Here is a 12468-nt window from a genome sequence, read left to right as displayed (position 1 = left end):
GGTATTTGCTCTAAGGTAAACCTAAGATAAAGGCATTGCTCCTTAAACAACTTGAAAATATGTACAGGTCCCAAACTCTCACAACCTTTATAAAAGACCAGAAAATCATCGACATAGCAAAAGATATTTTCCCCCAACCCATGTACGTTCTTGACAATAATTCTATCCACCATGCTTAAGAAAATATAGCTTAATTAGTACAAGGCCAACCTTCGAACCAAAACATATACCAGAGTTTTGAAGACATACCGCATTGCGATACTCTACAAACATGCTCTTCAGATAAATGCTATTTAATAACATGCTCTTTAGATAAATTTCAGAAAAGGGTTCATGCAAAATATTGTCTCTGGTTATATGCCAAAGCATCTGTCTACTTCGCGTCTTGAAGATCCGTTTCTTGTACTCTATTCGCAGTGTGGTTGAGTATCTTAAGAATCACAATCCAGCGGATTTTCTTGCGGTTAGTGCCGATTTAGAACTATTTTATTCTATCCTGTATGAAGACCTGGGGAAAAGATTGTGAATGCTTATATATCGGAGCACAACGATGAGCTTGTGTTTAGGAACAGGTGTGTAATATAAGTCTTTTTTGGCACCTACCACCTGTTATTTGAACTGAAGAGCATGTTTGTGGAGTATGGCAGCGGCATATGTTCAAAATCCTGCTAAATGTATCGATTCGAAGGTTGCCCCTGTTCTAAGCAACATTCTCTTAAGCAGGGTGGACGGAATGATTGCCAAGAAATTGCATGGGCTGGGAGGGAAAATCGTTGGCTACGTCGATGATTTTCTGGGCTTTTACAAAGGTTGCGATAGTGTCGGACCTGTACATATTGTGAAGTTGTTTAAGGAGCAAGGCCTTTGTCTTAAGTTTACCTTAGAAAAAATTTCCCAACAGAAAGAGTAGTGGTTTCTGAACCTTACCTTGATGTTCTGCACATGCCATACGTGCTGGCGATATTCACCCAGGAGTGTTAAGCAGCTACTTGACTATTGGTCGAAAGATTCTACGCTAGTGAAAGATAGCATTACGTCGTCTAGTCTAAGCTCGGTATTGATGAAGCCATGCTTTCACAGCATCACAACTGGTTTCCAAGAGCAGATTTTAAGGCTAACGAAATCAATATTTCTCAACCATGCTACTGCAGGAGCGTGTGAAAAATTGTTAAAGCTGAGCGTATAAGATTGGGCAAGTTGGTCAGACATGCTCAACGTAAGAATGGTGCAGCGTCAAATAACGAGGACAGCAGGAGAGTACACCCACGCACAAGTGCCAGCCTTGGAGCTGATACAGAATCCAAGAGCGCGTGCTTGACATTCAGCATTGGCAGGCAAGGATTGCGCTCGTTCGATCTTGAATGTTCAAATCAGTGTTTTCTCGTTTCCTTGACTGTCAACGCTGAATGTCAACCACGTGCTCTTGGATTCTGTATCTGCTCCAAGGTTGGCACTTGTGCGTGGGTGTGCTGTCCTGCTGTCCTCGTTACTTGATGCTGCGCCATTCTTCCCTTTAGCATGGTAAAGCTGAAACCCCTTCGCAGGAAATCGAAGGATCAGGCCGAGGGCAGCCAGTGAGATGCCAAAATACTGACTGTGGTACTATGGATACATAGATTGTCGTGAAATTTGAAAAATTCGGCCAGAAGGTATGATGTAAAAATGGCGTTCTCGACCCCTAATAAGCTGTCCACAATCTGTAAAATTGTTAACAATAATTTTGTGAATTTCGTTCGCGAAAAGCACACGTGTCGAGTGAAACATGACAACGTATATGTGCCTTGTAAAAGGTATGTGGTGTATCGGATACCATTATCGTGTGATCGGGTTTATATTGGTGAAACTGGAAGGCGTATCTTTGTAAGATTACAGGAGCACAAGAGGTGTTCGGATATTGGTAGGTGCTCTATCTTATCTGCACATTGCAAGGGGTGTGAATGCTGCTAGCCATTTCTTTCGGCAACACACATTTTGGCGATACGTTCGGAGCGGATTAACCAAACAATTTTCGAGGCTAGGCACATGACTCGGTGACGAATGTGTTAGTGTGCTGTCCATAGCGTTACCACGCAGCGAGTTGGACTTTTATAGATGAGGGCAATGTTAAGGGCGATCTTTTACTTAAGTTGTGATGTAGCTTAAGTGTAATTGTGCGGTTTGTGGTGTTGTTTGGCTTTTCTATATATTTCTGGATCACTTCAATAAACTTCAGTTGCGAGTCAGGGCCTCTTTTGTCTCCTTTCTCGTACCTGTCTCGTGCTGATAGTTTCTACTTGCAGAGTAGATTAACTGAATTGTGTACTTGCAGAACCTTGTGAAAAAACAAGGGGAATTTTCTTTCCTTTATGCAGAACGGAAGGTTGAAATTTTTTTCACATAGTTTATTGTTTTTAGCATGAAATAATATTTTGTCAGATTTTTTCAATCAGATTTTCTAAGAACATAATCATTACACCAAATTTGGTGATCGTATATGACAAAATTCAAAGCGTGATGATCATTGGTATTATTTAGTCTGGGGCAGTACAATGAGAAGTACATAGTATATAGTAAAATTAAATATGACCAGTCTAACATAAACAAAACTACTTTTTTTAGAGGAAAATTTTACTAGCAAAATGCTGGAGTGACATGGCATGACGAAGACGTGGACAGTGTGCTGTATTCATGATGGCACGAGAACTTGCGCACAGTGCTTCAGGCAATCCGCCTTTTCACGACGCGACTGCGCATGCGCCCATCCCCTGGCGGCAGTGTCGCGAAACATATTGAAAGGGTCGCGCGCCACTCGAGACCGGCCGTGGAAGTGTAAACAAACCGGCTTCCTACGCGGGGTGCGTTGCTGCAGCCGTCGGGCGTTCAGTGCGACGCATTTGGCAATGCCTACGACATGTGTTGCATACAGCTGCTTTGACCAATATGCAAAGGGAAGCAAATTCGGATTTTTTCGCTTTCCGAACGCTTCCCGGGACCGCCTTCGACGCGAAGCGTGGATAAAAGCCGTTCGCCGGCTCAACGATCGTGGCCGCCATTGGGCACCGTCAATACTGCGGGAATCACTTTGTGACAGGTGCGGACGAAGTACTGTGGTTAAATGCGTGTGCAGTCCATCACGAAATGTTTTATTGATGGGCAGGAAGGCCTAGAATGTCCCCGCGGCACCCAGACTTCGTTCCGACGTTTTTTGCTTTCCCAAGCAAGAAGGCCAAATGGGCAAGTGCTGTGAGCCGCTTTCAACGCGCGGTGGAGCGGACAACGAAAAAGAATCTACGAGAGCATTCACGCATGGTGCTACAATTTTGTCGTAATCTCCTGGGGAAATTTCTTTCTTTATGCCACTACATCTTGGCCAATACCCCCATGTGGGTACGTGCCATGTATTAAGAGGCAGAAGAAGCAGAAGGTGCGTTATGCGTGTGTTCGCATCATATCCATGATGAAAAGCTCCGCGTGGTTTCGTTGGAATGGCTCAATGTGCGCTTCTCGCGTACGTCTTTATGGACGCGCATGCTTGTTTAACCTATGCAGCGGTGTGCTGTGGGAAAATAAAGTAAAATGCTAGCAGAGCGGCCATGTTGCGAGTACGCTTGTGCTTTTATCGCTCGTGTAGCTATTCAGAAGCGCTTGAGCACAACGATTGCTTGTGAAAACTTGGTTTGGTTTGGTTTAGTGGGGTTTAACGTCCCAAAGCAACTCAGGCTATGAGGGACGCCGTAGTGAAGGGCTCCGGAAATTTCGACCCCCTGGGGTTCTTTAACGTGCACTGACATCGCACAGTACACGGGCCTCTAGCATTTCGCCTCCATCGAAATTCTGCCGCAGCGGCCGGGATCGAACCCGCGTCTTTCGGGCCAGCAGCCGAGCGCCATAAACACTCAGCCACCGCGGCGGGATTGTGAAAACCGTTGTCCCCAGTCGTTTTCTGTGCTACGGCGTGCACGATGTAGTATCCACCTTTCATGGATGGCAGGCATATACAGCGGAAAACGCCATTCTCACTGATCGGGGATATTTCATTGAACATTATGTTCCGAATGTAGCCTTCATCTCTGAAGCAGCGGCCCTTGCTCAGCTGGCGATCGCATCGCATCGCATGCCGCATGATTGGATATACTGAAGAATTTGCTCTTCGGTGGGCTCAGCAGCACAGTACCCTTCCAATTAGCTTCCAGCGCTGTACGCGAAGTGGCAGCACAGGAACATGAAAAAAGGCGGATTGCTTAGTACCTTGGTGCTGTGCTTCTGCTTATGTAGCCAAATTATATTTTTAATCTAAGAGTGTATCTGAAAATTTAAGCAAAAATTGAGTAGCATTTAGATATTCTCGCACGAGATACCACTGTAACAATTGGTTATTAATGATGTGTGTCACATGTACACTTATCTGCTGAATATAGTAAGCATAGCTTCCTAGTTGAGTGCCTCCGAGGTATGAAAAAACGGCCAGGTTACTGCACGACCCGTGGAGCAGCCCAGTGTAGCATATTCAGGCTTCTTGGAGTGGAGAATGAAAGCAGTAAATAATTTAAGAGTAGAAAACACAGCGCAAGCCACAAGACCATGACGCTGACAGAACACACTTACCCTGATGACACTCTGTGCATGAAGGGTGTTATAGAGTTGCCTGTCATTTCGCGCAATATGGAGGTCGCACAGGACGGGTGTTAAACATGAGTCGATGCAGACACCGTCTGTCATTACGTAGTACATACTGTAGAACTTAACGAGCAAGAAGGAAAGTTAACAGCTGCGCATGGCCTTTTATGCTTTCGCTTGACATATACATCATTGCAGCATGTGGTGAAGAAAATTACATACCCTTGATGTCAAGTGACAGTGCACTCACAGGGCTCGGTAACAGCTCACTGAGATGTTCTGATACATATACAGGGCACATCATGAGATATTCTTAGGCTTCAAAACACGGAGCCCTTGCATAATTTGTCTCAAAGTTTGTTGCCACATGGACCTCTTCGTAATGATGACCCTAAAAGGCGAGCCTTCCTTTAGTGTCACAAAAAAGCCTTGGACATGGTTCTTTTTGCTTCACCATTAGTGCCGAAATGTTTGCTAGCGAGATCTTTCACATATATGGAATTATTTCACAAAATGTCAAGAAGGTGACTGAAGCTGCGCGAAGCAGTACCAGAAAAAACGTATCAAAGCTGACGAAGAAGCAGAGAGACTCATGTCTTCATCCTTCTTTTGCATCAGGCACATGAGGACACTTAGTCTTTCTGAGTCATCATTTTGAAAATGTTCACATGGCAACGACCTTTGGTTAAATTTCTGCAAAGAGCCCTTTCTAGGAACTTGAGCATCTGTTCCTCGTGAGGCACACTGCCGAGATATTGGAATACCTTACTGAGCTACAACCGGTACCTGTGACTGCATTTTCACTGACATCAGATATTAGTATATTTGCTTGCATATGCTGTGATAATGGAAACTGTGATCGAAAGTGTAAGGTTTAGGGGAAGTGTGCTTCCTAATTGCTTGTGGGCAAGTGTCAGGTACCCACCAGTGATAAAATGGGTACAAGGTTTCCCCTGGCCTGGTTCTCGGGTTCTTTAGGGTGAAATGCTTAGTAAATGGGTCTTTAGCTCCACCTTGAGATGAAGAAAACACCTTGTGCCATGGCGCTCTTTGGCCTCATATGCCCTTGCAAAAAATCACAATCATCATGCTTGTGGGCAAGTGTCCGGCCCTTTTCAGATGTTACCAATGTTCCTTGCTCGCTAAGTTGTGCATTGAGTACTATGTACTGAAAGGCATGTGCATTGAATTGTATTTGGCACCCATCCTGAGCTACTTTCTATTTGCACAAAATGACAGACAACCGTAAAGATTTTCATGCACACAGTGCCGCCCGGGCAAGCGAATTTTGTCGGCTTCTTTCTGGACCTGTGGTCTTTAAACTGCTTACTGTCTTGAGAAATTAATTTTGCGCAATGAACCACAACGGTTTGGTTCTTCTGCAAGCTTCTACGAAAGCCGATTGTTCAGTAGCGGATGGTTCAAATGTATTTGTGAAATTTATAATTGGTGTTGTGTGATTACTAGATGAGGATTTTTTAATGCTTTTCAGATGGATCCGACAGCAATGCGCAGAGGTACAATCTTTGTAGTTTGTCATGGAAATTAAACGTATGTACTTGTATTCACCGAAACACCACTCTTTCATTCTAAGCTGCATTCTTTGTACGTATGCAATACATAATATGCGAAAAGGAAAGTCTTGTACATAATACTTATATCTTCAGCACCTGGACGCCTATATCTGCAGCGAACATTGTAGGCAGAAGCTATACGAAGACGCACGTGCATGTACTACAGAAAGTACATAATTACAATCCAGATCATTTCCGCTCTAGATGAAATGACTTCCGAGTCAACGGAGGAAGTATGCGTACACATTTCGGAACATTTAATAAGAACACAGCAGAAGCATTCTTTGCGAAAACTCATTTCGTTCTCGTGCATAGCATAGCGTAACATTCCGTTAGCAATAATGTGACAGTCGTCAAACGGAGTCTCTGTTTCTGGCATTTAGTCCGTAGCTCATGTTGCGGAAAACCCTCCAGCAACGCATTACCAGCGGGTTTCTTTGTACAGCGGAGCATTTTTTCAGTAATAAATGATTGTCTACACAGCCCACTAAGAATTTACGTACGCCACGCATTTGAAAAAAGGCCGGCTGCATGACATTCTGTCGAACAATAAGATGCTCAAAGCTAAGCGAGCGCGTCGTACGATGTAGAGACGCAACTAGGCTAAATGATCGTCTACACAGCCCAGTGAGCATTTACCTACGCCATGCATTTGAAATAAGGCCGGATGCATGACATTCGGTCGAACAATAATATGCTCAACTCTAAGCGAACGCGTTGCACGATGCAGAGACGCAAAACGTCTCCGAGACGCAACTGGGCTAAATGATCGTCTACACAGCCCACTGAGCATTTACCAACGCCAGGCATTTAAAATAAGGCTGGCTGCATGACATTCTGTCGAATAATAAGATGCTCAAAGCTAAGCCAACGCGTCGCACGATGCAGAGACGCAACTAGGCTAAATGATCGTCTGCACAGCCCAGTGAGCATTTACCTACGCCATGCATTTGAAATAAGGCCGGATGCGTGACATTCGGTCGAACAATAATATGCTCAACTCTAAGTGAACGCGTTGCACGATGCAGAGACGCAAAACATCTCCGAGACGCAACTGGGCTAAATGATCGTCTACACAGCCACTGAGCATTTACCAACACCAGGCATTTCAAATAGGGCTGGCTGCATGACATTCTGTCGAATAATAAGATGCTCAAAGCTAAGCCAACGCGTCGGACGATGCAGAGACGTTTTCGTCTCGAAGACGCAACTGGGCTAAATGATCGTCTACACAGCCAACTGAGCATTTATCTACGCCATGCATTTGAAATAAGGCCCGCTGCATGACATTCTGTCGAATAATAATATGCTCAAAGCTAAGTCAACGCGTCGCACGATGCAGAGATGCAAAACGTCTCCGAGACGCAACTGGGCTAAATGACCGTCTACACTGCCCACTGAGAATTTACCTATGCAACGCATTTGAAATAAGGCCGGCTGCATGACTGTTACATCCTTTATGGCCGGCGGCAGGGTACAGACTGGCGGGAAAGCTGTCGTCACGTGACACATGGAAACACGGGGTTGCTGGGCCCCAAGGTTGTCCCGCTATAACACTCCTCCCCCCTACGTCACGAAGTCCTTCAGATACGCGGGACGGCTGCGTTGGCACTGTACTGGCAGATTCGGTACTGGGCGTTGCAGCCTACTCTCCTATTTCTCTTTGGTCCCGTCTTCCAGGGTCCTCTGGGCTTGGAGGAATGCAAGATTCGGAATACCCTGCCGGGGAAGCGACCAATGATTCCTCCTCTTCGCACATCCCAGAAATGGAACAGTACAATGCGTAGCTGGCAGAACGACTTCTGAGTTCATCGACATGACGTCTTCATCGACATCCATCCTTGATGACGACCAAGTACGACACTGGTCCAGTGACAGCATCCGCAATGCCTGGTAACCACTTGGGCCCATAGAGATAGTTGCTCACAAACACTGGATCTCCCACTTCAAACAGTCGCACTGCCTGGTTACGGTACTGCATCACCTGCTCCTGTTTCTGCTGCACACAGGACTGCAGGACTGGATGCTGACGCTCTAACACAGTTGAACGTTTCCTGCCCATTAGCAATTCGACTGGGCTCTTGCCTGTTGTAGCATGAGGCAGGATATGCTGAGTCATTAAAAACCTAGCCAGACGTGTGTCGATATTGCCTCCAACCATGTGCTTGAGTACTTCCTTGGTTTCACGCTCCATCCGTTCTGCTTGACCATTCAAAGAAGGGTGATATGGGGCAACGGTCATATGTCGGATTTGATTTCGGCACTTGAAGTCTCTGAACTCCTCCGAACAAAATGCAGTTTCGTTATCCGAAACAAGTCTCTGGAATGCCATGGGTCGCAAAAAGAAAACGAAGCTTCGCACAAACTGCAGCTGCCGACATGGAAATCATTTGGCACACTTCCAACCACTGCTGGTCTCTCGCTGCCATCTTCGCCCAGATGAGTCAACACAGCACCCAGTCCATACGGGGACGCGTCACAGGCTAGCACTAGGGGCTTGTTGACATCATAGTGCACAAGAACATGTGATGACTGCAACAGACATTTCGCCTGATGAAATGCGTCAGCCTCGGCTTCCGTCCAACGCCACTCGCGACCCTTGTCCAACAGCCAGTACAGTGGCTCCAAGACACGAGCTGCTCCTTTAAGAAACTTGTAAAAGTTCAGAGCTCACAAAAAGGCTTGAAGTTCGTTTTGCATGTCGGCTCCGGGGCCTCGTGAATAACACGCACCTTGTCTTCTGTCGGCTGCACACCTGCAGAGTTCACGCGGAATCCCAAGTAACACACTTCCTCAACACAAAGTTGAGATTTGTCAAATTTCAGTCGCAGACCGTCTTCATGGATTCTTTTGAGTGCTTCTTGCAAACGGGCATGGTGCAGTGCCTCATCCTTTCCACCGATCAAGTTGTCATCCAAGAACACAAGAACACCATCTATTCCATGCAACAGTTCTTACATGTACCTCTGAAAAATAGCCACTACCACGCCAAATTGAAGACGGGTTACTCGGAACAGTCCCTGATGTGTTGTAACCATCGACAAGTCAGCTGTTTCTTCATCAACAGTCTTTTGTTGATACGCTTGTCCGAGGTCTAGCCTTGAAAACTTCGAGCAGCCTGCCAGCCAGGCCAAAAGCTGCTCTGGTGTCGACAGGGGATTCGTTTCCCACTGCACTACACAATTGACTGTGCTCTTGTAGTCCCCGCAGATCCTTATCGATCCATCCTTTTTGACAACTGGAACGACAGGTGTTGCCCACTTCGAGTGCCGTACAGGCTAGAAAACGCCTTGCCTCAGCAACCTGTCCAGTGCTTTGTCGACCTTCAGTATCGATGCAAACGGTACTTGTCGTAGCTTCAGAAATCGCGGTGGAGCTGACGGGTTCACCTCTATGCGTACAGGAGGCCCCTTACTTGTCTCAAGTCCAGGCTCAAAGACTGAAGAATACTTCTTCATCAAGGCAGTTGCTCCCTTACTGTCAGTTCGGCTCGGCTAGCACACACCGTGAACGCCACTCAAACTTATTCCCGAGGACTTGAACCAGTCCCGACCGAGAAGTCCAATACTAGCACCCTTAACCACCACCAAACGCAGGCGATGCTCCTGCCCCTTGAATTCCACCGTAACGGTCAGTTCACCCAACACTCGTAGTTCATTGTTATTGTAAGCTGGGAGATGAACACTACTTGGGCGCAACACCCTTTTCGATATTCGCAGCTTCCGCATAGTCCGGTCGTTGATGACTGAACACACTGCACTCGAGTCTACCTCCATCTCTAGGGGACTTCCGTTGACGCGCATTTCCACTCTGACGGCTGGCCGCGAATTTGCTCGGCCTGTCGCTGCGCAGATTCCATTGCAATGGCTTTCTCCCGAGGTGTCGTAAACGTAAGCTCCGGCTTCGCCAGCAACCGACGCTGAAGAGTCTCGCTTCGCATCCCGCACACCAGCCGGTCGCGCAACATGTCGTCAAGCGACGCACCGAAATCGCAATGTTCCGAGAGACGTCGCAGTTCTGCGATGTAATCGGCAATTGACTCACCAGGCTGCTGCTTACGCGTGCCAAACTTGAAACGCTGTACTGTCACAGACGTCGCGGCGAGAAGTGGTTTGAGAGACGCCTAACGATCTCATTGTAGGCCACCGCCGACGGCGCATCCGGAAAACAAAGGGAGCAAACGATGGCATACGTTGCTGGGCCGCAAACGCTGCAGAGCGTTGCTCGCTTCTCGTTACCGTCAATGTCGTTTGCTTGAAAGAAAAATTCGAGGCGCTCCAAATGCAAGGGCGAAGATGTCGCCTACGTCGGAACGAATTCTCCAATCCTGCCCTGTGCAGCTGCCATTTTCTCTACCGCCAACCGCTTCGGCTAGCCCTACGCCCAATAAGGCCTAAATTTCGATCCTTCGTCGCTAATTGTTACATACTTTATTGCCGAAAGCAGGGTACAGACTGGCGGGAAAGCCGCCGTCACGTGACACATGGTAACACATGGTTGCTTGGCCCCAAGATTGTCCCGCTATAACAATGACATCATGTTGAACAATAAGATGCTAAAACTAAGCGAACGCGTAGCACAATGCAGAGACGCAAGCCGTCTCCGAGTCGCAACTGGGCTAAATGGTCGTCTACACAGCCCACTGAGCATTTACCTATGACACGCATTAAAAATAAGGCCGGCTGCATGGCATTCTGTCGAACATTAAGATGCTCAAAGCTAAGCGAACGCGTCGCACGATGCAGAGACGCAACTGGGCTAAATGATCGTCTACACAGCCCAGAGAGCATTTTCCTACGCCACGCATTTGAAATAAGGCCGGCTGCATGGCACTATGTCGAAAAATAAAATGCTCAAAGCCAAGCGAACACGTCGCACGATGCAGAGACGCAAAGCGTTCTGGACTGCTCAGAAATAACAGACCGCACGCTGACGCCGGGACTCATAGCGATCATCCGGTATAAGCAATCATACTGACCACGGACATTCAAAACTTCCGCCTGCATAACATTGTTCATGAATGCACGTTGGCAAACGCTTCTCGCTGAAGTCTTCTAACGTCAATGTGCAAACGCGAAGAATGCTAAAAAATTGCGTACCTTCCCATTTGATGCCACCAAGAATCTGTTGTTCAGGGCGCAAACCAGTTTTCTCAAAAATCGCATTCTTCAAGTCCATCATGCAGCCATCCAGAGGTAAATCAGACAGTTCATATTCCTTTCCAGCAAACTGAACTGTTATACACAAAAATGACATGTTGGTTGGTATCAATTTGACGAGACGCTGCACGCTGAAGCCTTTCCATCCAGAAAACAAAGGGAACCGGCCGTCGGCGCGAGTTCAGCCTTTCTCCGCCAGGCGCGACCCCTAGTAGCTGATAAAAGCGATTGAAAGATTGGTGGCTCAAAAGCAGAGAGGTGACATAAAATTAAAAGTGTAGGAAGACGTATTTAAAGAAAATGATGGCGGATTTTAAGGCGGAACCGCATGGCGCGTTTTCCGCGAGCGAGAAACGCGACGCGCGGTGGACGCCCGCGTTGCCGTCAACGCGCGAGCACCCGAGGGGAGCGGCGCCTTCGCGGCGCGTTTTCCGGGTTGCCAGACAACGTAACTCCCAACGACATGAATTGTCCCTGCTACCGCATATGTATTATGCCCTTAAACTTACACAACACTGCAATAGAAATAATCTAAGTGTAATTACACAACGACATTTTTTTTCCGAAGTATATTTATCAAGCTTAATTTCAAGCAGGAAGAGTGTGTGCGAAACTGCGACTATGTACTTTCTGCATGCCAAGAGGCCGCTGCTTGTTTACAACTCGACATAGAAAATGGAGTGTCGGGCGCTTACTACAGAGCAGAAGAGGCGGTCGCGTATATCCCACAGGACGCGGCGCCTCTCCACTTCCGTGATAAGGGCCTCGTTGAAGACTGCTTTCTCCATTTTCGATGAACACGATGCGCGCACGAAACAGTAGCACGTGTTTTTCACGTGCGCGCCGGTTCTGCAGAGCGAAAAAAAAATGCGCCGAAGAGGTTCCGTCGAGATGCGCAGAGAGTAGGGCCATCTAGTGGCAAAACCAAAAACCAAAAATGCCACGTGACCAAATACCACGTGACTTACTTGAAATCTGATTGGCGGACGCGCCTCGGACGCGCCCCGCGAGGCGTTTTTTTCTCCTCCGAGTAGGAGCACGCGGCGGCGCGATTTCGTGACGGATCATACGGATCATACTGTACTAGAATACTCTCTAGTGGCGCGAGCGGCGAGGCGCAGGCGAGCCGTTTTCTAACA

The 12468-nt window shown here is 47.2% G+C and overlaps 1 protein-coding gene across 1 annotated transcript in view; it reads right to left on the bottom strand.

Annotated features, from left to right (window-relative positions):
• Nucleotides 1-11426, bottom strand: part of Ublcp1 (Ubiquitin-like domain-containing C-terminal domain phosphatase 1) — a 78581-nt gene extending 67155 nt beyond the window's left edge. The window contains exon 1 of the mRNA XM_077651097.1: nucleotides 11270-11426. Within this exon, the coding sequence (XP_077507223.1) occupies nucleotides 11270-11426 (157 nt within the window). The remainder of the gene's footprint in view (nucleotides 1-11269) is intronic.
• Between the last annotated feature and the right edge of the window lie 1042 nt (nucleotides 11427-12468).

Source organism: Amblyomma americanum, chromosome 1 (assembly GCF_052857255.1).
Source record: "Amblyomma americanum isolate KBUSLIRL-KWMA chromosome 1, ASM5285725v1, whole genome shotgun sequence".
Lineage (NCBI taxonomy): Eukaryota > Metazoa > Arthropoda > Arachnida > Ixodida > Ixodidae > Amblyomma > Amblyomma americanum.
The sequence above is the reverse complement of the archived record's forward strand: the minus strand, read 5'-3'. Positions and strand labels throughout refer to the sequence as shown.